The sequence below is a fragment of the Mytilus californianus genome, unplaced genomic scaffold, assembly GCF_021869535.1.
Source record: "Mytilus californianus isolate M0D057914Y unplaced genomic scaffold, xbMytCali1.0.p SCAF_7, whole genome shotgun sequence".
Taxonomy (NCBI): domain Eukaryota; kingdom Metazoa; phylum Mollusca; class Bivalvia; order Mytilida; family Mytilidae; genus Mytilus; species Mytilus californianus.
Window position 1 is genome coordinate 15321390 of NW_026262723.1, and position 27851 is coordinate 15349240.

A 27851-nucleotide genomic window follows, 5' to 3' on the forward strand; every position below is an offset into this window, starting at 1 on the left:
GGAATCCGTCTAGATACTAAATTTTAAAGCAGTACATTACTTTATGCTGACGATATTGTGCCTATGTCGGATACAGAGAACAGAGATTACAAACAATTAACAACACCTAATAACTGGTCTTTGGAATGGAGCTTGTGATTGAAATGTGACAAAACGAAAGTTATGCACATTAGACCAAGGTCATCTTCGTGCAGAGACACAGTATTTAAGACGGGGAACACAACTATCGAATACACAACAAGATATCGATACCTAGGACTTACAATATCGGAAACCCTAGAATATAACGAGTGCGTGAACGAACTCATCACAGCTACTAGTAGACCACTTGGTGCCTTATCATCAAAAGATTTTCTGGATGGCTTTGAATACGAAACAAACACCAAATTATTCGCAAGTACAGTTATCCCAATCTTGGACTATACATCTGGTGTCTGGGGTTACATGCCTTACGATCAGAGAGCAATCAGGACATTTATGGGAGTTGGGAAATGTAATTCGATTCCGGCTATTTGTGGTGATATGCGTTGGAATCCTGTATATGTCCGCCGCCAGTGCAACATGATACGACTTTGGCATAGAATAGCTAGTATGCATGTAAGTAAGGTTCCAAATCGTATTTTCCAATAGGATTCAACATTCTCAGAAAAAGATGCGAAAACATGGTAACCGAGCTAAAATCATTGATGGAAAAATGGGAACTTTTAAATTTGTTGAACAATAATTACACAAATGAACTAAGCGTAAAGTTTATTGCAAACTATTCAGAAATTTTGCTCCGTCAATAGCTAAAATCATTGATGGAAAAATGTGAATTTTTGGATTTGTTGAACAATAATTACACAAATGGACTAAGCGTTAAGTTTATTGCAAACTATTCAGAAATTTTGCTCCGTCAAAAGCTTCTCAAAAATGGTAACTGGATTTTAAGAGCATGCCTAAATTGCGAACTTTTAAATGTCTCGAAACAAACTTTGAAACACAGCAGTACATAACCACTAATATAACACGACAACATATATAGGTTTTAGCCAGAATGCGTTGTGGTACTTTTCCATTGGAATAAGAGTTATCGTGGTATCCCGTCAAATAGAGATTTTTGCTAAGTTTGTTATGACAATGTATCCGTTGAGGGCAAACCCATTTTTTAGTTCAATGTCCTTTATATTTGTATGAAAGAAACAACGCCTTTACTGAATTTCAGCAACGTAATATCATAGACATTTCCACTTTTTCTGATAACGAAATACTCATTAAATTGCTTACTACTGACTGTAAACTAGTGTTAAACTATATATTCAATATTTTAAAAATCTCGAGCTCAGTTAATTTCTCATCAAGACGTATAAGGAATCTTGTTTAAAAATGTGCTTAAAGTATAAATTTCATAATTTTAATATAAGTAATATATGTTAACTTACAGTGCCTTGTAAGCCTTTGAAGAATGGGTGATTGACTTTGTATATATATTAGCGGTAATAAGTAAAATTAGGTATTAAGCTTAAATACTAGGCAATAAGCTAACGCCTAGGCATTAAGTTATTGCCTGTAACCAATCAAAAAGGAACTATTTTGTTTAAAATATGTACTACTTTCTTGTATTTTCTTTCCGACCGGGCCCGACTTAGTGGTTCTATACCTTTAGCCATACGCCTCACTCAAAATCCCCAATAGGTTGTAAAATGTCAAAATTCACTTATAATTAACTATTCATACATCAAGAACATAAAATACTGTGGATTAGACATGTTGACAAATCAATAATAACATTTGTATTGTTTAATTTCATCTAGTAAGTAGTAAAAATAGTAGTTGTCATCAATTCTTCTGGTACGTCGAAATCTGTGAAGAAAAAAAAAATATAAATGATTAACAAAGGTTTCATATTGCTTAATCAAATTCAATTGGCCCCTTACTTTACGTATATATTTTCATATAAACCATATTTGATTCTTCTTCTACATTGTACAGCAAAATAACAAATTATAGTAACGAAGAAACATAATCAAATGATCATTTATTGGCATAATATTAAAACAAGAAGATGTGCTGTGGTTGCCAATTCACAATGAGACAACTTTCCACAAGGGACCAAAAGACGTAAATGTAATCAAATATATGTCACCACATGACCTTCAACAATGATAAAAACACCATTCTTATAGGAAGCTGAGGACGAGAACTATTTACGGATGTGCTATAAAATTAATGTAACTGTTTTAAATAGCAGTATAAATTTGGTCTAAAATGACTAAAGACTATAATTTATTTGAATAAAATCTTTTGTACGAAAAAAAAATCAACTGTCCCCATCCGCTTTATAAGTGGTGTCCTTCCACTGAATAATTCTAAGTTATGTGGTTATGTGATCTATTACTTTTTATTATTGTTTTTTAATAACTATCCCTACCAAATATTTCCCAAATGATTGGAAATGACTGGAAAAGTACTATAACCCTACCTATTTGAAGCCTTAAGTTAACAGTGGCATCACATCTAACACCAATAAAATATCATCAACAAAAGTAATCGACAAAGATATATCTTTTAAAACGATGTAATCTTGAAGTTAGAAAGATATCATTTTTGCGGCAAAGCTATTGCTAATGTTAAATAGTACCAAATAAATATGTATGTACAGTGATACTACATCAGATCAAAGCAATGCAAATGTTGAGAAGCAAACATAAATTTCCCAAAGTACCGGGGAATATATCATGTGGTAGAACAATCTAAGTTTGTCAAATTATTTCAACATTTAACGAACTCTTGAAGTACAGAACATTATATATATGGAAACACTGTAATGCAGGCTTCCATTATAAAGTTATTGTTGGTTATAAATGTCCACTCATTCATGTTTCGATCTAATGGCCTGGAAATAATCATATTGTGGTACTACAAGGAATGATCTTAGATAATTAAATATAAGATTTAGAAAGGCCACACTAATTTTCTTTGCTATTTTTGGTCAGTATCCCTTACATATTGTTCTATGATAACCTAAACTATCATAGTTCAGCAGAATTAATAAACGATAAAACCTCTTGATTTCAGTTTCGTCCCCATCACTATCCGTCTACATGCTTTATAACTTTAATACTCGGAAAATGTTCCTGGTTTGTTCCTAATGTTTTCAAAACCATGTAAATTTGTCAATATTGTTAAGATTCGAGTAAATCGTATTAACTTTTAACAGACCTTTACAAGTTTCCGACTTTTCATCAGAACTATCTTCACACTGGAGGTATCCATCACAAAATTTAGTAATATGAAGACATTGAACATTATCATCACACTTCTTCCAATGTTCCTTACATGGATATGCTACAAACAAAAAATCTAAGTCATAATTTTATCTAGTGCGAATATTACGACGTTATTTGATTTAATCTAACTGTAAATGTTTCAAGATTAAAAAAATATAACAGGAAGAGGCAAAAAATACCAAAGTGATACTAAAACTCATAATCGAAAACAAATTGACAATGCCATTGCAAAAAACCGACGAAAAAGACAAACAACAGTTCAAAAACACAACAACAAAAAAACTCGGTAACACAAACCACACACAACATTAGGGGTTATAGCAGGTGCACCGAGAGGGTGAGCTAATTTTTCCTATTAAATAAATTGATAACTAATATCAATTATTTGGGCATCACACAAAAGCAGATTGATTATTAGGAGTGATCCCAAATGCTCCGGAAAAGTATCCAGACCATGTGGCACGCGTCGTACGCGAGTTGCTCATGTAAGTACAAATCCGCTGAAAAGTTTTAATCAGCACGTTGGAGGAAAAGAGGACTGGATATTGGTTACGACGAATTTATCAGTCATCTTCTGTTAAACAAATATTCCATAACGGTCAACCAAATCGTGATGGCGTCTCAAAATACCGCTCTTCAATATCAGTCCATAAAACCCCGTTATCAACCGACGAAACTAGTGAAAACAACTGTCATTTTCCTGACTTGGTACAGGTATTTTTCTGAATACAAATATAGTTAAAAGTAAATTTGTCAAAGACGTCAAGAAAAATGTGTTTTGTCACGTTATGCTTTATTTATGCAAAATTCAAAGTTTATTGGTTTTGTTGCTGGCATAACAAGTGATGCTGCAAGCATAGTAAAAGACGCATACACTGTCAACGCATCCGTTCTCGCTTGTAGAGTTCATACGATTCCCTCATTGTTAGTTTGTTACCTTGATGTGTCTCTTTGTACTCGATTAACGAGATTTGAACATTGATTTAACTACTGTCCCCATAAGATATCACATTGCACTTGAAATAAAGGATAAATAAGATATAGTTAAGTATGCTTCATGATATGACTTTCCTATACTTCGTCCTGTGTCTTTTCATAGAAAGTTGTTGCTTACACGGAAGTTATTGAACCAAAGGTTTCAAATGGTAACGTTGAAATCATCCCATCGTAGATTTACGGACGCCACCATGATTTGGTTTACCGATATGGAATATACGAGTCAGAAATAAGTATGTATATGTTCCGACTGTTACTTGGTTTTGTTTCGCTGCATCCTAGCTTTTCTCTGTATTTGTTTAGGTTCGGGTAGTTGAATCTTTTTTTTTTTGTGTGTGGTGTTTTGTTGATTTTTTTTTCGTTTTTTTTTCAGGTTAGTGTTGTCTGATTTTTTTCTATTTATAGTTTTTGATTGGCTCGTTTGTATTTTTCTCCTTCTTTTTGCAAGTTTAGCTTTGTGTATAATTTCAAAAAATATACCATATCATCCAAAACATAATATTTTTTTCCGGATTAATTATTCCTACTCAATATTTTCAAAATGGTAGAAGAGGTTCTATAACCCAAACTATGTCGAACATTCAAATTAACAGTGACATTACATTGGACACCAATAAGCATGATCATGATAAAACATTCTTAACAAAAAACAAAAATCAACAATATACATCTTTTAAAACGATGTATTACATGTATAGAGGTTTAAAAGATATCCTGTTTTCGGCAAAGCTATTGATAATTTTAAATTATACCAACAAAATATGTACATGATGTATGTACAATGACACACCATCAGATCGCAAAGATACAAATGTTGACAAGCAAATATAAATTTCCAAACGTTTCGGCCAGGTATACCATGTGGTAGAAAATTTAAGTCTTTCAAATGATATCAACATTTAACGAAATCTTGAAGTTCAGAATATGATATTATATAGAAACACAGTAGGTCAGACTACCAGTCTAATGTTATTTTCGGTTATAAGCGTCTACTTGTAGTTGCTTCGACTAAACTGTCTGAAAATGTTCATATTCTAGTACTACAGACGCGCAAAATTATCTCCGACAACTAAAATTAAGATTTAGAAAACCCCAAAAAGCTATTTTTGGTCAGTATGCCTTACATATTGTTCTATGATAACTTAAAAGATAATAATTCAGAATCAATAAGTGGTAAACCCCCTTCATTCCGAGCTTATCCTTATCACTATCTGTCTACATACCTAATAACTTTATTACTTTGAAAAGGTTCCTGGTTTGATCAGAATGTTTGAAAAGAACCATGTAAATTGTCAATATTGTTACGATTCAGGTAAAAACATGTTCCCTTTAAACAAACCTTCACACATTTCCGACACTTCATCAGAGCCATCTGAACATTCTGTGGTTCCATCACATAATTCATTTATGTGAATACATTGAATATTATCTTTACACTTCATCCAATGTTCCATACAAGGATAGGCTACAAACAACAAATCTAAGTTATAGTTTTTATCTGTTATAGATAATGCATATCTTAAGGTTTTTTTTAACATACCGAGGGGAGTCAGGATTGATCAAATGAAAGACCGACCGTAAGGGGTCCTTTCTTTGGGCAATTTATTGATGCGATAAATTAACAAAACTTCACATTTGTTTCGAAAATTACAATTTGCGATTTTTTGTATTTCAATCTAATAAACGGATGACAAGATTGTTTCTGCCTTAATCAACAACACACTATCAAACGAATCAAATCTATTGCATATTTTGCATTTTAATCAAGGAAAATAATGACCTTACACAGGTCATTATTTTATGCCTTGAAGCAAATTTCATTGAAACTTTGTATTGTCCGGTGTATTCTTCAAAAGAACGACATATCGTTCTGAAAGAAAATAACTTCAGGTAGGTATACGAAGTACAAATATTAGGCCGAAGATATACGAAACTGTTACAAATATCAAAAACTTCTATATTAAAATTTAAAACCACAAAGAACAATACTTAAAACTTTGGCAAGAGCAAAACAAACCCCTTTTAAACAAAACTGGGTTTGATCTCAGGTGCTCCAGTAGAGTAAACAGATCATACTCCAAATATATATACCTTTGAATATTCAACGTGGTCAGATACACAAAAACACATAAATATTTTTAAAAGCATAGTGATGACATTTTCACATTTAATGATAATAACTTTATTAAACCAACACAACGAAGCAACAATAAGGACGGTTGCGATCTCATAACATAGATACATCATCAGATCGTGATACTAATAACATAAATACATCATCAGATCGTGATAGAATCAAAACATTTGGAAGCCATATCAAATAAGTGTAAGAGCATTGCAAAATCATCATACTGGACTGATGACACGCTCGCGGACGAAACATCATGGACACTGGATTGTAAAAACTCATCAATAACACATTGATTATAGTTTTATACGAAAAATTACGTTTTGTCAACACAAGACTGATCAATGGGGCGTCAATCAAAACAATTGGAACTTCGTTTTGATTGAAAATCGAAAGTTTAAACATAAATCTTATTCAGTTAAACAATTATAACAAAAACTTTCAGATATTGATGAAAATCTATTACGATTTTTTTGGATTCAAACTATACTTTTACAATTTTAAAAGAACAAAGTACAAGCAGTTTACAGATATACACGAATATAAAACACCCTCTGTCTCGTTCTGTCTATGATGTCCAGAAATGGAGCTATATTGTCATATATTAAGATGATGTACCAATGCTTTATTTGCTGTTGTTTTCCCATCTGTAGTTACATTGTATATAATAGGCACTAAAGTATGGAGATACGGCATGATTGCCAATGGGACAACTTTATGTTAGAGTCAAACTGAAGTGGATTAAGGCATCTCTAGGTCACTGTAGTTGTTGTGTTATTGAATGTGATTAACTGTGCTAGTGTGTGTGTTATGTTTTGATTGCAACATTGATCATTCTGCAGTATTATTCTGCCAAATAGGGCAACCGAGATACAGTGAAGACTTCGTTTTACCAGTTTTTTCGAATGAAATAACATATTTTTAAACTGGTGAATTAAATGATTATCAATGTATATATTGGTGAATGTCAACAACATAGTCAATATTACACATGCAGTTATAAAAACTAGAAATACATAGTACCTTTACAGAATTCTTCATCTTCGTCAGAATCATCATAACAGTCGATATGGATATCGCATAATGACGATTTACTAATACACTCGATGTTATCTCTACATTTTACTTGATGATCAAGGCACTTGTAATCTTAAATTAAAAAATCTATAATAAAGATAATGTAAACTTTATTTCTAAAGTGCATGTAAATACCCAAGTACTTATCGTCTATGTAACTGAATATGGCGAACCTCTTTATAGGATTTATCATAAATCTTTTTTTTTCCAAATGTAAGGTGAAACCAATCCATTACAGGAGTTATAGAAATGTAACTTTCCTTTTTTTTACCTTATTTTAGGATTGTCATGATCTATTCAGAAGGAGACCATATGTGTATTAATTACTCTGAGTTCAAATAATATTACGAAACTAACTAATTTTATACATGATTCCTTACTTATAGCTGTTGGAAAACATACTGGTGATAAACATGCTGATTTAAAGTGTATATCTAGCTATAAATCCAGGTTTAATCGACTATTTTCTACATAAGGAGGTGCCTGTACCAACATGACCAAGTCAGGAATATGACAGTTGTTTTCAATTGGTTCAATGTGTTTAAACTTTTGATTTTGCCATTTAATAGGAGACTTCCTGTTTAAATATTTTCTTGGAGTTCGGAATTTTGTTATTTTACTTTATACATGTAATTGACAAAGGCATCTTTATCATATTCATTGTTTATACTAGTATCTATATAGAATGTAATTACTTTAAACAAGCGATTTATTTACGCGACTTTCACGTGAAGAAAAATAGGTCCAAATTCAATCGTCACGAATATGTGAATTTAGATCTTCTCCTAAATGAATACTCCAACTAAGTTAGAAAATCGGGGAAAATAATTTGCCGCTAAAAATATTGACTAAAGCGGGTAAACACGAAAAAAGTTCTTCGATTTATTCGCATAAATGTTAACATCGGAATACATGTAAGGTCCGTTTGAATTAGCTAAGTGACATAACTTCATGAAATGATATAACAAACCAAATTCTACGTGTATTTTGTAATAGGGAGCCCTATGGTACAATAGGGAATGGTGTTTAGTGCAATAAGAAATGGCATTTGGTACTAAAGGGAATGGAGTATAGTGCAATTGCGGAATAGTGCATCGGGTTTCCGTAAACACATACGTTATTTGTTTTTGAAAAAAAGATTCCACGTATTTAAGTAGGTAGTCTGTACGGATAAAGGTTCTTATTTGTTATATAAAAATTATATTTTTAATATCTCATTATGTATGTTATGGTCTGAATATCAACATATTATGATAATACGTATATGCAATTAGGCTGAATTATATAACCTACTCATAACATACTAGAAAATGTTTGTGTGATTCAAAATGTTGAATTGATACTAAAACCGGAATATTGATTGAAAAAAATCTTTGAGGCTTCCAATCGTAGAAAATTGGTTTCCCAAAAATTTCAAGATTCTAATGTGGCATTTTGAGTGGATATATCATGCAGACAATAAACAGTTATGACACAGAATCAAAATCTGGCTGTCAGGGCTTTTAATTTTTTAATGTATGGATAACCTAGATTTTGACCGAAATTACGTTTTCAATTGAATTATTGAGCTAGCAACATAAGAATGGTTTTTAAAAGAAATGATTTGTTTAATAAACATGTAATACTTGTTATCGCAACAAACGTAGAAGGGTGTAATATTATGTATTAAATAAAAATGTAAGATTACAATTACAGGTTTATATACATCATGTTCATAACAAAATGCGTGCGAATTTATTTTAGGTATATATTTGCAATAGATGTTTTGAAACTCTTAAAATTCATAAGTTTTAGCGTTCATATGATTACTAAGAAACGACATTGACATAACATGTCGAAATGGAAAGATTTAACTGTTCGATGGAAATAGAATAGTACAGTGTAAAATACAGTGCATATTTTCAGTTTTCACTCAGGCCAAGGACATACCATCATTTCTTAAGAATTTTTCGTCAGTCAAAAATGAATTAGTAACATTGGTACATCTTATTCATAATACATTTTTCAGTTTATCACTGAGTTCGTATTGAAGCAAAGTTCAATTTCTAATTATTAAAGTTTCAGAATATTTTATAACAGATTTTCTATTATATTTTTTAAATTGTAATACATTCTACATGTTCTAGTTAACATAATGTTTCGTACCACGGCAGATGTCCGCTGTTTCATCAGATCCATCTTTGCATGCCACCCTTCCATTACACAGATCAATTTCGTTTATACATTGAAAACCATCGCGGCATTTGACCATTCCATCAACACAGTTATAGGCTAAAAAAAATAATCCTCATCGATATTGCAACACGAACGCTTTTGTCAGGAAAATATAATATACAACACAACTCAATTGAAATAGACAATAAATGTTTAGTGCCTTTAAATATCAGCTGTATTTGTACGAGTCTATGAAACAGGAAAAATGCACTAGTATGCCAGACGTCAAAGATAAAAAATTGCTTATCGACACAAATGTGTGGTGGACAGTGTATTAAATTAGAAGCAAAAGTAGTTTACCTATGTTATTATATCATACATTCATTACGAATATACAAGGCAAAAAGGGAGCGAGACCGGTTGCGTTGATAGGTAATCATCTCCTACCATGGATGAATCAGCCGCCATACGAATAAAACGTCACAACTAGGAATAGGACACAATAGGTGAATTTACAGATGGTACGACTATTCTGGTAGATCTAAGGTTTCGAAAACATATCGCTAGTGAGTTGAGATACAGTCACATCGTTTCGGTCAACCAATTTATGATGGTCATCATAACTTGTATGTTCAGTCGATTTCAATCGCTTTTATGCATAACTCTGTTGCAGCAGTTTTTGTGTCATAGCCACACCTCTAATAAAGTTCTTATAGTATGAATATGTTCGAGCGATGTATTAATTAAGATATGTAAATGACATGAGGTGCGGCAGAGGGTATGTATGAAATATTGAAAAAGAGAGTTGCCAATTGGAAAGTTTGTAATATATCTCAGTATGAGTTCGTACATCTGTGGCAGTTCAAATCAAATTGGACGTTTATCCATTGTGTCCTCCTTGTAAAATATTGCTGTGATGTCTTTTCAAAATAGTAATTTAGTGTATTATCAATGAGCTTAGATAACCACCTAATTATCTTGAGTAGGTCATTAGAAAAATGCATTAATTACAAGTATACACGCAGAAGGTTGAAATAATAAAAAAATATAAAACAATCGTAAGCACTTTTTGTATTCAGTTCTTATTTCCATTAATTTATGAATCAAAAGTTATAGTTTATTCACAACATAAAGCATAGTGGAAACTAGACTGACGTCAATTGTTCCAAACTTGTTTGCTTTCGATTTGTAAACTTTTACAGCCTACGAGTTAAAGTTAACGTGACTTTTTGATATAAACAAAACAAGACGAAGTACAATTGGAACATAATCCAGTTGAAGCATATTTAAGCAAATTTAGGAACGGTCGCCAATGATTAGAAACCCCCATTCAAAATGTGTAACAATTTAACGAAATAATCAACGGCCTGATTTATAACTTGGTACAAGCACATAAAGATTATAGCTGGGTTAAACATAATTTATATGTGCTCAAACCTCCCACTAGTATGAGATAATGGCATAAATATACTTATACATAACAAGCACACGACTGAAAATGCAAAACACACATCCTTGTGCTGTATGACAATATTGGTACACTTTCGTATCCGTCGTGTCGTATTCCAAATGATTAGGTTTGATTGCACTGTGTGTACTGTATACAAATACCTTTCCTATTGTAAGTCTGAAAACTTTGACACCATTAACGATGAAAGTGACATTATCATAGTTTTGTGACATTATATGCACACATAAACAATTGTTTTCTATGTTCTGGTGATATCAAATTCCAGGTAAAAATTACACTGATTTTGAAAAATTGATTTGTAACCACCGGGATGTAACCGTGGGTAGTATTGTAGTAGTAGGCATAGCATTAAAGTACCTTTACATAGTAATGGATCTTCGTCAGAGTCATCGTAGCAGTCGATATACCCGTTACAAACATGGTGCTCCTCTATACACGTAAAATTGTCTGCACACTTTATCTTACCCGGATCGCAAGTTCTAGCTGCAAAACATAACTGTGTCTGTGACATTATCAAACAATATGTATAAACATCTGAAAACAATCCTTTAGAATTTGTCATTACTTACAATGTATTATTGGAGATTCAAACTCACGGACTGTTGAAAGCCCAGACTATATACATATAAACAATGAATCACCATTGATTTACAATTTTGGAGCTTGTACTTTATAACTCAAACATTTCTCACATTTTAATTCAGACTTAATATAATAACTCCAACTAAAGTAAATTTTATATATCTTATGAATAAAGGCAACAGTAGTATACCGCTGTTCAATAGTTATAATCGATTAAGCAAAAACAAATCCGGGTCACAAACTAAAACCGAGGGAAACACATCAACTATAAGAGGAAAAAAACGGAACAAAAGAAACACTGACCGACAACAAAAGCAAACGCCAACATACATAGAAACGGACAGTAGATAACAACTGTTATAATCCTGACTTGGTACAGGACATTTTAAGAAAAAAATAGTTGGTTGAACCTGGTTTTATGGCTAGTTAAACCTGCCGCTGATATGGCAATGCTAAAAATACCACTAAAATGGAAACACTACGTGACAGAAATACAGTACAAACAAACGGAAGAACACTCAGCACAGAGACATACATAAGATACATTTGATTTGAAATGTTTTTTTCTAATATGAGTAGAACTGAATCAATTTAATAGTCTTATAATTCAAGTAAATGAAATGTTAAAACATACCTAACATTTAAGCACGATGGGTTTGAATTGGTTGATAGATGGATTTTGATTTACTTAATTTCAAGTGACCAAATAAGATAAACAGAGGTACTTTTTTAAGAAAGCATCAAATTTCTTTTAATACATCAAGGCATAACACTGCACAGGAACTATCTATTGGACTAAAGTCTATTCACTTGTTAAATGTGTATAAACAGAGACAATTAAAGGTTGCCATTAACACAAAATCTACTTTATAACAATAAAAACAGCAACTAATAAAAACTACCCCACAAACCAATCAATGCTTTTACATATGGATAAAGACAACCATTGACAAGGTTCCTGATTTGTATATGCATAAGAACACGAGGCACTATTCTAATTCTCTTCCATCCTTTTTGAATCTTGATATGCTGAATTGCAGACACAAAAATGATGAAAAATCAAACTCTCAAAATATCGAAAATAAACTATTACAATAAAGGCACTTATATATGTATATATTGCTGATAGTTTAAAGTGTATTTTCTTAATGACTTCATTTGATACCAGTTCAATAAATAAAATACACAAAAGTACAAGCACACAAATAATAAACATAACGGGACAAAAATTAATCGAAGTTACTGAAAACATTCTCAACTGCTGATATGAAATCATACTATCATATTGCTATGTTATTTAAGGAATGACTGTAATATTTTAGAGCGAAGCGGGTTATTTAAAAGTGTGCACCACAATTTTGAGGTTATTTTGAATAGACAGAAAAAAATATTACAGTCTTCCTTATAATTTAATTCTAAATTCCATTTTTAAGGAGTAAATCATTAAAAAAAACGTTGATGACGTCACGGTCACATGCCAAAAGTATGTCTATGAGCTGATAGACAAAAGCTTTAGGCCAATCAGAAGACGTGATACATCAAAAATTAAATCATTGTGGTTTAAAATATGTATTCAAAACGGCAAAGGAACTGTATATGATATTTTATTTGGCTAAATGATGTGAACATGCACATGCGATTATAAATTCCAACTTAAAAAAAATAATTCAGTAGAATTGGTCATGATTTTTCATATTTTTACAATCTTACGTTTTTTTCAGCTTTAATCGTACGAAATATATTATTATAAAGTGGTTTATGTGTCATTCTGTTAGAATTTTCCAAAACGATCTTTAATTATGTTTGGTTTGCTCACTCAAATTTGTCAAAACGACGGAACCATTTAAATTGTCATACAAGTTGGAGGTTTAGCTAGCCATAAAAACGGATTTAACCCACTATTGTCTTCGGAAAATTCGTGTCAGGAAATATGACAGTTGTTTTTCATTCGTTCCATTGGTTCGATTTTGTCAGTTTTTATGGTGTACTTCCCCAGTCCCTCTTTCTGAATTTGCATCAATTGGTAATTTTGTGAAATTCTTTTCTTTATTGATATCTCATCATGCTCATAGTATTATATGTAAATTACTCCTTTGAATGAGAACATAGTTTCTAACCCCCATAAAACATTCGTAATACTACATTTGTTTACAGATACAAAAACAAAATCATTACTAAAATGCCTTTATTACAATACATTTCTATTTTGTTTCTTTATCAGTTTAAGTGTAGTAATTTATAAGAGATTCTGTATCCTGCATATAATAACTACGTAGTGTATTAGTATGGCATGATGAACGGATAGGCCCAAATATTAGTGCAAATTAAAAAGTTACCAAACATATTCATTAATTTTTCCAAAATAAACTAAGGTTCAAGGTGTTCAGAAAAATAAAAAAAATAAAAAAAATAATTTCACATCTAACAATTTAATATGGCAACAAATTTGACAAGATATGTATAGTTTGTGCAATTTCATGATTTTCCTTGTTTTCACCAACCTTTAGGTATATATTAGATTGGAAACGTAAGTGCGGTTCCAAGAAACAACTTTATATTCGGTTAGAATATTTTAACATTTATAATAAAGCATCTCTTAAAATTATTTTGTTGTTTCTTGCCTGCTCACGATGTTTCAACAAAGAAAATGATGAAGGAAAACTGCATACACTTAGCAATGTTCTTTATGTTCATGACATTTGTGCATATTAGAGCGTAATTGTGACATAATAATCTTATTTCATTCATTTATACTTTTTGAATTTATGCGTTTCCAATTATTATTTGCAAATTTGAAATAGTTCTCAAAAACTTTATTTTCGTGGCCTAAATGCTCCTACTCCTTTGCAGTAATCATATCAGATGTTGAGTCAATAAACAAAGGCTACAATGAAAAAACAGCGATAACGATCGTTTAATTCAAAGTCTAAATGTGCCATCCCCTTAAATAAGATACCCGTACATTTTTTACGTTAAATCAAGGCTCTAGTAGTTTATATATGTTCAAACCTCGTAGATCCATAAGCTAAGGCAGTTACAAATCAAGGTCACAAAATCAAAGCCGACGGAATTGCATCAACTCGTCCAATTATTGTTGCGTCGACAGGGTACGCGTCTCCTGCTACGCATGCATCACGCGCTCTGCGAATTCACACTCAGTCAAAATTTACTTTACAGACTAGACAACTTAGAGAAACTTTAATGCTGACGCGATCGTAAAAGTTAAAGCATGTGTACTTATTACAGGTACTTTAAGGCGGACGCGATCGTGATAGTTAAAGCATGTGTTCTTATTACAGGTACTTTTAGGCGGATGTGATCGTTAAAGTTAAAGCATGTGTACTTATTACGGTTACTTTAAGGCGGATGTGATCGTGAAAGTTAAAATATGTGTACTTATTACAGGTACTTAATGGCGGACGCGATCATGAAAGTTAAAGCATGTGTACTTATTGCAGGTACTTTAAGACGGACGCGATCGAGAAAGTTTAAGCATGTGTACTTAGTATAGGTACTTTAAAGTGGACGCGATCGTGAAAGTTAAAGCATGTGTACTGATTACAGGTACATTAAGGCGGACATAATCGTGAAAGTTAAAGCATGTGTACTTTTTACAGGTACTTTAAGGCGGACGCGATCGTGATAGTTAGAGCATGTTTACTTATAATGTACTTGACGGCGGAAGCGATCGTGAAAGTTAAAGCATGTTTACTTATTACAAGTACCTTAATGCCGACGCGATCGTGAAATTTAGAGCTTGTTTACTTATAATATTTGCTCATGTTTTGTAGTTGTCGCAGGGTAAATGTTGTGCAAATGAAGTTAACGTTTGGGTTAATTTTACATGTTTTATGTGGTTTGCAATCATTTTATATTTGGTACTGTTTTACCTTTACACATATCTTCATCTTCATCAGACTTGTCCTTGCAATATGTGCGTTTGTCACACAGATGAGATTTATGTATACACTCTATGCCATCACTACATTTAACCATGTTTCCTTCACACGTTCTGTCTGCAAAGTAAAAAAACAAAGTATTTGGGTATTATGTGGAAAGTTGGCGAGCGGCAATCATACACACCTCCTTTATTTTTATAGTGTTTTGAAATCTAAAATATTTAATCTTAATCAAGTTTTATACCTGATAATTTTAATTAAACACAACTATATTTGTTCCTCTTCATTTGTCGAAATACTTATTATATCTAATTATTAATGCGATTAAAGGAAAGGTTAAAAAGAAACGTGTTTGCCCTTGAATTAGAAATTACAAAATAAAATATATATAACAAATACAATTATTTTAATGATCACAAGTCATCATTATTTGTAGATACCAGACATCATACTCTTGTAATTGTTCTACATTTTAGCCTGAATCCCTTATTTTTCTTGCATGTGACCTTTCCATTCATATAATAAAGAGAGCATTATGCTTACAAAAATAACTAATCCAGTTTTGTTTACAAAGTTTATTTTGGTAAATAAAATATCTTTTTTTGGTAGGACTGTTTCTTGTAATATTTTGTACCAAAGACTATTGTTTGCATTTAAGTCGAATATTTCCATTTTGGCTGGTTTGAACGTCACATTGACATCATGTCTGACCTTTCTAGTCTAATTCACTATTATCACATATATTTAATAATAAAATAAGTGTACCTTTGAGAGGATTGAAATATTTAACAATTTTAGCATTTCATATTGTTCTCATTATATGACGGTCTGGTTGGGGGTTTACAGAATAGTGAATAATTGGCAAAATAATAAAGAATAGAGAATAATGAACAAAAAAACATTATGAATAGAAAAAATTGGTCTAAAAATATAAAGAATACAGAAATGAAGGGAACCCCAATCTAGACCCTCTTATATCTCCTCTTTTTGATTGCAGAGCTGTAAATAAAAATAAACACTTTATCAATTTCGTGCGTCCGAAGCGCTTTCCTAGATTTACCTTCATCGTAAACACTCAAACCGAAACACTTGAAAGCCAGGTATGCGTAAATACGTTTCAACGTAAGTATGTATATGACCAAAATGGACCAAAGACAAAAAAGTCTATTTCATTTATGGTCAAAATTTGCCTGAGAAAGTGAACTAACCAATATTTTAATGATGAATTATACATAATACGTGCATGCGTTTTAACGTGTTCTTTAAATCACCGTTGTGCTATCCATTGATATAATCGCTACAAGTTGTTACATGTATACAGATTCAAGTAAATAAATGTTTCCTTTCAACAAACCTTTACACATTTCTGGCTCCTCGTCAGAACCATCTGAACAGTCTGGGTATCCATTACAAAAGACGTTATTGTGAATACATTGTGCACCGTCTTCACACTTCATATAGTTCTCCATACAAGAATAAGCTAAAACAATATATCTTGTTCATATACTTTATTCATACACATTTAAAAAAAAAAAAAATTCAGATTTTTCATTACTTAGATTGTGGACAACATTTAGTTTATGACGTAGTTCGGTAATGATGTCAACATAACGATAAAGATCATTTCAAAAGTTACAATACGCGACAATAACGATTATTTATTTATAGCTTTGCAATTGAATTTCAAATATAGTAACATTAGATTTATTAAGGGAAATACAAGAAAAACATGGATCATCATAACACAAATACAGCAGCAAAACATTAACAGTAAAATTAAATCGTACAAGTTTTCTTATCTTTCGCCAGATATTTTTCTGAGATAAAACTATTTCATGAATTGGAAAAAGTATCAAAAAATGAATACACAAACACAATTGTGCTGCACTATAAAAACTTACAAAATATACAAAGTTTACAATTAATACACTATGTCCAATGGACGCGCTTTTTGACTCATACTAAGACACACCAGTGCCGCTTAAGGTTAAGCGATTATTTAGTTAAAGAGCATTGAGAACCAAATTTTCAAAACGTTCTGCCAAATATTGTTAAGGCTACATGTATATATGCCTTGGAGAAGAAAACACTATGTAGTTAAAATAATTTAACATGTACATGTATTATTATTGTTAAACAGTAAATTTACAGAAAATGAACGTACTACATGTACTACTTATATTTAATGTTAAACGGTGGTACGGACTACTGGGCTAGTGGTTTAAAGGAAGATAAAACATCCATTAGTAGTGACATCGACATAGTGGTTTTATAAGCTCATTAAATATAGCCGGATCTGTTTGGTGTTCCAGACGCGCATTTTGTCCACGACACATCAGTGGCGCTCGAATCAAAAGAACCGGAAGGTAATATATGGAAATATGTTGTAAAAACTGTCAAATCTTTAGATAACTGTATTGAACAATCTCAACACTATGGTAAATAATACAAGAAATACTAGAAATACATTGTACCTTTACAGAATTCCTCATCTTCATCAGATTTGTCTGTACAGCCCATAACTCCATTACATACGAAAGATTCATGAATACATTCGATGTTATCTCTACATTTCAACTGACCGCTTGGACACTTTCTATCTAAAATTCACATAATAAAAACTTCAAAAGTGCATGTGAATAATCAGATTAATAATTGTCTATGTAACTGATTATTGCAAAGTTAACCAAAGTGTTGATTATGAATAATTCATTTTCCAATTGCTTAATAAAACTGGTCCATAACAGGTGCGGTCAATACTATGATCAACTTACTTTCGCGCCTTTTGCAAGTAAAGGATAACGCGAATATAATCGTCGCAAAGATGACAAACTTTGAATTTGTCCAATATGTAAACGCAGTCTAAAAATGAAAAATAGAAATAGAATGCAGATTAATGTCCTAAAATGGGATAAACGCGAAAAAGCCAAATTTCGTGAAAATAACTGGGTTCCGAAATGCGCCTCTGCAATACGAAATTATAATTTTGTTTTATTTTACAACTACTAGGTCTAGGCAACTGCTAGGTAACCGTTTGTTCCAGAGAGTATCAGCAGACCAATTGCCTGCAATTGTATGCTGTTTTAAAGATCAGGGAAACGGCTATTACTGCAAGTTTACTGTTCATGAAATGTCGAAAATAAAAAGTTTTTCTATCCCATATTAAGATGGCACCGGAGGCACAATTTGTAATTCTTTTTTTTAATTTTTAATGCTCTACAATTTTGTAATTTATTCGGTTATCGAACGGTTTTGATTTGATTGCCGGTAAAGATTCTGATGTAGACGAAACTCAAGTCTGTCGTAACAAATCATAGGACTGGTATTTCTGATAGTTTTCGAGCAACATATAAGTAAGTGGCAATACACATGATACAGTACTTTTGTTTTTTTTTTCACGTCTGGAATTCTAATATAGAAGTCAAATAACGTAACCTATGATGATAGGTCGCAATTGTCTGTGATGAGTTTTATCAGTTATATCTTCTTTTTCCTCATTTAAATTCTAATAAAAAGAGTTCTTGCTGAAAAAATGGCGAAGATAGCAAGGGGGTAATAAAAAAACATAAATCGACGATAAATAAATCATCATTATTTTCATATTTATAATTTAGTACGCCAGATGCTTGTTACTTCTACACCAGACTTATCCGTTTCGCCCGAATCAATACAATGGTGAGGCAAAATCAGATACAATTGAAGTTGAAGAGCATTCATTTTGAACAAAAAAATCCAAAGCTTTGTGTCGAATATGTCTAAGGCAATGCATTGAGAATGTCGTACTACTCTTGTGGCACCTATTTAGCTACTCCTTTGCAATTACGTTGAACTTGGTAAATTTTCCAGCTAACAACCGGTAACTATTAAAACAAGTTTGAAATGAAAAGGGTTTTCCCAGTTAAAAAAAGTGTTACCGGGGAAACAACACAGATTATGACACAAATATAAAACACTGATTACTGTAAACATTGTTGTTTTCTTTCTGTCGTTTTACAATTTTCTAATATTCATTCAATAATCCTATATTATCATTATGTTTTGTTATGTTTCTTTCTACATAAGGAAATGCCTGCACCAAGTCAGGAATCTGAGAGTTGTTTTCCATTCGTTTGATGTGTTTGAGCTCTTAATTTTGCCATTTGATAAGGAACTTTCCGTTTTGAATTTTCCTTGGAGTTCGGTATTTTTGTTATTTCATTTTTATTATTTTTGTGCGTCTTTAGGTTATTTATGACATGTTTGATGACATGGGGAAACTTAAATAGGTGACAAAATGGAAAATTATGACGTAATGCGCTAAAAAAAGAATTCACTTTGAAGTATATATATGTTTTGTTTTGTTATCCTTCCCTTGTTTTCAGAGCAATCAAATGTATTGAAACCAAATCCTGTTATTATTCATTATGCTTTTTTAGATTTGTATTTAGAATTAGATACATTGTGTACCTCTACAGAAATCCGGTGATTCATCAGATTTGTCGTTACAATTCAAAAAATCATCACACAGATCCCCTTCATTAATACATTGGATTCCATCCTGGCATTTGACTCTCCCTGGACCACAGTCATAACCTTAATAATAATCAATGATCAGTCGGACGACAATCATTTCAAAGGCTGATAATTTTATGATAGTATATCATTATATGTTTAATTGAATCCCCTTAAACAGTCTAACCCAAGATATTAATCAAGCGATCACGTATGTAACAAAGATATAACGTTTTAAATTTACAAATGACTTTCCATTATTTTTTATTTGATTATTGATTGGAATATAAAATGAGTTGTCTTTATAATTCCTACTGATATGTTGTCCAGAATGATCTAACACAAACCATTTGTTAATTATTTGAAAAGGTTGAAAAATTATCATTGCAATAAATACACAGTCCTTGAATTTTGTACATTGCACGATAAAAAGTGTATAGAAAAAGTAGGAAAAGATTAATGGTGCGATAGATAGATATATAAGGTGAAGTACAAATTACACAAACAAGAATGATGTATGGTGCAGTGGGTATCGTATATCTTTCAAAGAGAAACGTAAAAAAAAATCCCAAAAAATCATTCATTGCGTACAGATAATTGACAATGTTTGTTCTCAAGAATGCTGATGAGGACATATTTGTTTCAACTTTAAATGAAAATCATTATTTATATCCATATTTTTGAATTTAACTACCCCATGGAAATACATAGTATTACTTACTATTGCAGACTTCCGGTGATTCATCAGATCCATCATTACAGTATGCATTTCCATTACATAGCTTATTAGAGTAAATGCATTGTAGACCATCCTGGCATTTGACCTTTCCTTTGCCACAGTCATAACCTATATAATAATCATTTAAAATTTTGACGTGTATAATTTTGTCAGAAACATATCATATTTTTACTTTACAAATGATTTCAATTGTAAGACAATCAATTCAAAGGCTGATATTCTAGTATTTTATTTTTATATTCGTAATGAATCTATAATGAAATGGAAAATCAATTTTAATCAAGGTTTGAAACTTTTTGATGTTTAACATTAAAAAAAAACCAAAATGCATCAGCCAAATGATCTTCTAAACTAAATAATAAAGAACATTCAATCAAGTCATGTAATGCCGTGCAAAAATGTTTGAGGAGATTATCTCAACTGTTCACTGTTTATTCTTGTTTCAAAGTCTTTCTTCCATGTAGAATAGAAAAACAAATGTTATGGGGTGTCCATCCATGACACAAAATCAGCAAAAACACACACAAATCGATATTCTTCTTCAAAGGTATAAGGCTGACCATTTAATACACGAGACGAACGTTTCGACATACGTTAGACATGCCAAATAAATAAAAAAGAACTTTACAAACCATAACTATACACATTGTTCCGAATGTAGCTATGGCAATCTATGTATGGGGTAAACAAACTTAATGTTTTAAATAGTTTTAACATATAATGAACATCAATATACATAAAATTATCCAATCGGTGATATTCATTTCAACACTGGATGGAGCGCTTACTTCTGGGTTGGTGATACCCTCCGGCAGTGACATCCACCCAGAAGTTGTGAAAGCCATCTAATATTTCAGGCTTATTATTTGAAACGTCAAATGCGTTTCAATCAACAATTAACGCTTTCTCTGTATGTTCCATTGTCATCGAAATCTATATTAGAATGTATATATTTTTAAAATGTTTTAACGGATATCTTGATGTATTTGTGTTGTATTGTTTACGAAACATACTGGATTCAACCCCCTGATGCAATTACAAAGTTGAAACGTCTTTTAAGTCAACTTTGGTTCTTAAAAAACATATATACATATATGCGCCTATATATAAGTAAAATTGAGAATGAAAAGGGGGAATATGTCAAAGAGACAACAACCCGATCAAAGAGCCGAAAACAGCCGAAGGTATATTTTGACCAGTTGTAACGAGATACAAGGATCTGTTTTGAAGTCATCCCTTTAAAAAGTTTCGGACGCTACCTTGGTTTGTTTAACCGCTATGTCAAGTATGTGTGTCACGAATGATTACGGTTATAATCCGCATGTTGTAGTTAAAATCCCGTCCTAATTTTCCTTAATGTTACATCACCGAATATATGTTTTTCATAAGCAGCACAATGAGTGACATAATTGTCGCAGGAATATTTTCCCCCTCATTTCTTTTATTTCTATCAAATACCGTCTAGTTTTCCTATTTCCTGCAAATCTCTATTTTTGTTTACAGTCTTTGGCTTACATAATATAGAAGACTGCCACCTAATGAATGTGTTATTACTTAATGATTATATGAGTAACATTTAACGATCCAAGATAGTATGATGCTTATCAAAGGATCTTAGCACAGGATATGTCTCATTTACGTATTTTCACAATATTAAGAGATGAGTGTAACTGGTGAAGCAGAAACAGCTGTTCTCTCCGGCGCTCATGAATTTTCTTTGTGTTATTTATTTTTATATATCTGTCGGTTTTATAGTGTTGTTTACCTTTTTGTCGATAATCGTTTTGACCATAGCATAGCGTTTCCTCCATATTTGATTTTTGATGTATTGAAATGCGTAAACTAAATATTGGGTTGTTACCCTGTTTTAAATTGAATTCCAAACAATGTCTAAAATGAACAATTTAGATATGTTATGGCAATTATGAAAACTACAGTCAAGTCATCATAGTGCAAGGTGATAAATTAAAGTAAATTTACAATCCTACAAGACTTTCATTCAACTTCACTACTATTATACAAATGAAGCTAAACACTTCTATACATATTGTTATTGTTAAGAGTCATTTAAAAGATGGGACGTAGTAATTTATGACTTTTTTAATTGCTAAAAACATGTCAAAGCCTAAACCTTTAAACTAAAATGGCATTTTTCTATGCATGATTTAAATGGATATCTAGAAGGCTTTGTAAAATAAAAGTTAACCCGCTTGTCTGTTTTCAAAACACGTCGTCCAACGTTCAAAAATATTTTGTCAAGAACAATCCACCATTTTGATGTTGTCAGCTTTAATTTTTAAGTTGGCAATAATCAACAGGTGGATAATTTGTCAGCTTCTGGTTTTATATTCATTCAAACATTAATTGGTTACCCCTGTTTTTGTTGTAATTTAGACAACAACAAAACAAAACAAAAACAACATATGTTCCTTTAAACAAACCTTCACAGATTTGCGGTATTTCATCAGACCAATCATAACAGTCTTTGTCACCATCACAAAATGTGCTATTGTGAATACAACGTAAACCATCGTCACACAAAGTCATAGAATTCTGCATACACAAAAAAGCTGCAAACAATAATTGTTATGAAAGACCCCGAAATGACAATTGTAACACAATAGTAGACTGATTTATGTACAAAACAGTAATAAAAGTGATAGGTATAGCTAGCTATTTGACCAGTGTTAAACCACCATTTTCTACATAAAGAAATACCAGTACCAATTCAGGAATATGACAGTTGTTTTCCATTTGTATGATGTGTTTTAGCATCTAATTTTGCTATTTGGTGAAGGAATTTCCGTTTTGAATTTTCCTTGGAGTTCGGTATTTTTGCTATTTTACTTTTTCGATATAACAAAATGCCTCATTAATAGAATAGTTTGATTACATCGGTTTTTAATTTGAAATTTAATTGTTTAATTATTTATAAGAGTTATAGAGATTTAAGTAGGTGATGACGGATTGGACATTCGTTATAACTCTATGAGTTGACACTGAATGTACAGTAATTGGAAACAACAAGGTCGATTACATAACTGGTTGATGGTTTCCTCCCATGGATAACACTAGCCAAGAAGTCAGCACTTATGCACTGACATTTCATTATTTGTCGTGCGATACCAATTATCGTAGATTTCGTTGGTGCAGGTGTACCAAGAATTTAAATCGTCAATCATTTACAAATTTTATTAAGGCTTGTTTGAAAACCATAAAATCAAATTCCCACAAACATGTCAGTTTTCCTTAGTCCACGAAAATTGGTACCAACGAAAATGAATGAATACTTTGTACAATCATTTTTTTAAATTTAATGAAAGCTTTGTGAAAAACATTGTGCCCCTAGGCCCAAATCGGCTTACAGTGTCCTTTGAAATGTTGCAATGCAGTTAACTATTCACTATTTCTATTAAATTGTCTCACAAAACCCAATTTGCTTGTAAAAGAGAGGCCAAAGATATCGTAGGGATATTCAAACTCATAAGTCGAAAATAAACTGACAACGCCATGGCTAAAAAAGAAAAAGACAAACAGACAAACAATATAGAAATAAGAAGATGTGGTATGATTGCCAATGAGACAACTCTCCACAAGAGACCAAATGACACAGAAATTAACAACCATAGGTCATCGTACGGCCTTCAACAATGAGCAAAGTTCATACCACATAGTCAGCTGTAAAAGGCCCCAAAACGTCAAATTTAAAACAATTAAAAAAAATAACGGCCTAATTAATTTTATGAACGAAAAACAAATATGTTACACAGAAACAAACGACAACCACTGAATTACATGCTCCTGACTTGGGACAGGCACATACAGAATGTGGCGCGGTTAAACTAGTTTGTTGGCGTAAAACCCTCCCCCTACCCTGGGACAGTGATTTAACAGTACAAACTATAAAAATCAATTGAAAAAGGCTTAACTCATCAGACAAAAACACAGAGTTGACGCGGACGGGTAATTATACATTCACACAACAGGAAGACACTAAGTACAGATCTGAGAGTACTCGCAGTTACTGGCAGCTAGTTCAAAGCCAATAATAACTAATGAAAACACATCTTGCATCTAAGACTTAAATATCAATCAGTACACATCCAACATCCATTGGATTAGTACACAAAGCACAACATAGAAACATAAAGACTGAGCAACACGAACCATTTCGAAAACTATTTACTAGGTATGCACTATTTACTGAAGACAAACTTTTCCCGTTAAATATCATTAACCGGTTAATAGTTTCAAAAACCATTTAATGTGTATAAACTATTAACTTGAAGGAAACAGTTGCCCTTGCGTTTTGAATAATAAAACACGTATTTACTGTGTTACAATAGGAAGTTTATTGTCCTACTATTTACAGGGTATGGACTACCCGTGTCGGAAAAAAATATGTTTGTGGGATAATTAACTTGCTATTGTCCTCATAGCCAGTAAATAATTGTATTATATTGCAATAATGCAAATATAGCTTCACATTATCGAACATCAGGGTTACTAAAATATTTAAAAACAGCTTATCTAGCTTATCTATACAATATTAGGGTTATTGTATATACATATATATGTTTGCATATTATCATTCTTTTTTGTAAATATTATTATCATTTTTGTATGTATTCAGGTTATTCATGATGTAATTGAAAAATTTTCTAAGGTGAGGAAAACGTAAAATTATGACATAATGCATGACAAAAATCATTCACTTTGAAGTTTGCATATGTTTTTCGTCGTTATTCTTCCCTTGTTTTCAGAGAAATCAAATGCTTCTTTTTCTTCCAAAACCATTTTAAGATTTCATCATATAGACGTTTGTCCTGATAAATCTGCTTCATAATATACTATTGTATAAGGTGTATGATGAACGTTCTTGGATTGGTAAGATAAATGCATATCACTTTTCCAGATTCCTTTAAAATATAGAAAATCCAAGTTTTCGCTTCAATGCGAAAACCGTTTATCATTTATTATATTTTAGATTGCAGTTTACTTTAGAATTGCATAAATGTCGTACCTACACAGAAATCTGGAGATTCATCAGATTCGTCATTGCAGTCTAAGTAACCATCGCATAGATTTTCTTTATGAATACACTGATTACCATCCTGACATTTGACTCTCCCCTCGTCACAGTCATAACCTTAATAATAATCAATAATAATTTTGACGTGTACATTTTTGTCAGATACATATAATATTCTAAAACTACAAATGATTTGAATTGTAAGACAAGCAATTCAAATGCTCATATTATTTTATGATCATATTCTTAATTGAATCCCTTTATACAGTCAAAACTAAGACATTTACCATACGTACACTTTTGTAAAAAAGGTATAACGTTTAAAATTTTTAAAAAATCACTTTTTATTATTTTGTATTTGATTTTTGACTGGAATATAAAATGACCTAGTGATATGTTGGTCTGAATGATCTAACACAAACCATATGTTAATTATTTGAAAAGGTTAAAAGTTTATTATTACAATAAATACACTCCTTGAATTTTGTACATTGCACAATAAAAAGTGTATAGAAAACATAGACTTAATATGTAATATAAATTGACACTTACAGTAAATTGATTATAGTAGCAACTCAGAACGGCCTTGTCGACATAATCTCTTGATATTTCTTATAAACAGTTACGTTCGGTCACAAAATTTTAAATTCTACCTCCGAAGGATTTGTTTGGGAAACGTCATAGTTTAAACCTTCAATAATTATTGGTTATAAGCTGACCACGGTATTTAAAAGATATGGAACCCCAGCCATAACTGTGAAAAGGTTAATTGTTCTCTAATGCACGATTCGATCTCTCAACCTTCCCAAATTGTGTAACTTTTTGGATCTTTTTCATATTCAGAATTGATAAACGAACACTAAAATTCTACCTCGTGACATAAAACATTTTGCTACTTCACAAAAGAGATCCCAAACTTTCTTGTAATACTTGTTTAACTTCCAACATTCTGTTATCCTGCCATGGACATCAATCCAATTGTTTATATTACAAGTTTTGGATTTATGAAAATTTTGATAATATTTAACGAACCTCAAAAAAAAAAAACATTTTCATCTTCCCTAATGTAACACTTTTATCAACATTTACAAAGCTCTAATTTGTCCAAACAGGCAGAACCTGTGGAATCTTTAAAATTATCTGTACACATCAACAACATACTGACTTGTCTGAAAAGCTATTGAACAACACTAAATTGACTTCAAGCAAATTTTCTGAGCAATACTGAATATACCGCATTACATACGTCAGGACATTTGACTGAACGACTGAACATGACTTAATAGTTTATTGTTCAGACTCTTTAGATGTAGATGATATCAAGATCAAAGCGACCGTTTAAGACTACGATTCATTTACTAGTGATGTTTCTTTAGTTGCTGTATGGATTTATATGAGTTTCGGTCACCGATATATATGTAAGAGCAAACGCCGTTATGATTTCTTATAGGCAAGTATATACTAGACGTCAACGAACATTGTTTGAAACAATTCACATTGTAGTTACCATGGTTTTGATTACACTATACATGTTGTTTTAATCAGGTAACTTTTTCAGTTTTATGTTATGAGCCTACTTGAATGTTTTGTCTAAATAACATTTTGTTAATACACCGATTAAGAATAAATGTACATGCACGTCAACGATTTAGAGCTTGGCATATTGCAAGAAACATGTCATGAGGATAGCATAAGAAATAAAATAAAGATACCGTATATCGGGTTTTTTTTCGCGTGTGTTTAATTTTCGCTTTGATCGCGGCACCTACAGAAACGTGAACATTTAACCCCGTGTAAATTGCTCTGCCTTGTCCTAGATTTATAGCTGACAAAAAAACTCTTAAAAATCGAGTTATCACAACTTGATATGTAAACTCTTTTCCCCCTGAAGGTGAAATTACATTATATATAAAATCAGTCTTTTGTGTTGATCAGTAGATCACAAAATTGTGCATAATTAATTAAGATCTCTGTTTTCATAATAATTATCAAACATGTCATACCTTTCGACAC

General features: G+C 31.7%; 1 protein-coding gene across 1 annotated transcript in view; it reads right to left on the minus strand.

Annotated features, from left to right (window-relative positions):
- Positions 1-735: 735 nt before the first annotated feature.
- The window catches only part of LOC127707571 (low-density lipoprotein receptor-related protein 2-like), a 49901-nt gene continuing 22785 nt past the window's right edge, over positions 736-27851 (minus strand). The window contains exons 3-15 of the mRNA XM_052212170.1: positions 25830-25955; positions 23248-23376; positions 20789-20914; positions 20023-20148; positions 18051-18176; positions 16931-17056; positions 15568-15693; positions 11453-11578; positions 9616-9741; positions 7417-7542; positions 5605-5730; positions 3202-3327; positions 736-1842 (exon numbers count right to left, since the gene is read on the minus strand). Coding sequence (XP_052068130.1) covers positions 1790-1842; positions 3202-3327; positions 5605-5730; positions 7417-7542; positions 9616-9741; positions 11453-11578; positions 15568-15693; positions 16931-17056; positions 18051-18176; positions 20023-20148; positions 20789-20914; positions 23248-23376; positions 25830-25955 — 1568 coding nt within the window. The 3' untranslated portion in view covers positions 736-1789. The remainder of the gene's footprint in view (positions 1843-3201; positions 3328-5604; positions 5731-7416; positions 7543-9615; positions 9742-11452; positions 11579-15567; positions 15694-16930; positions 17057-18050; positions 18177-20022; positions 20149-20788; positions 20915-23247; positions 23377-25829; positions 25956-27851) is intronic.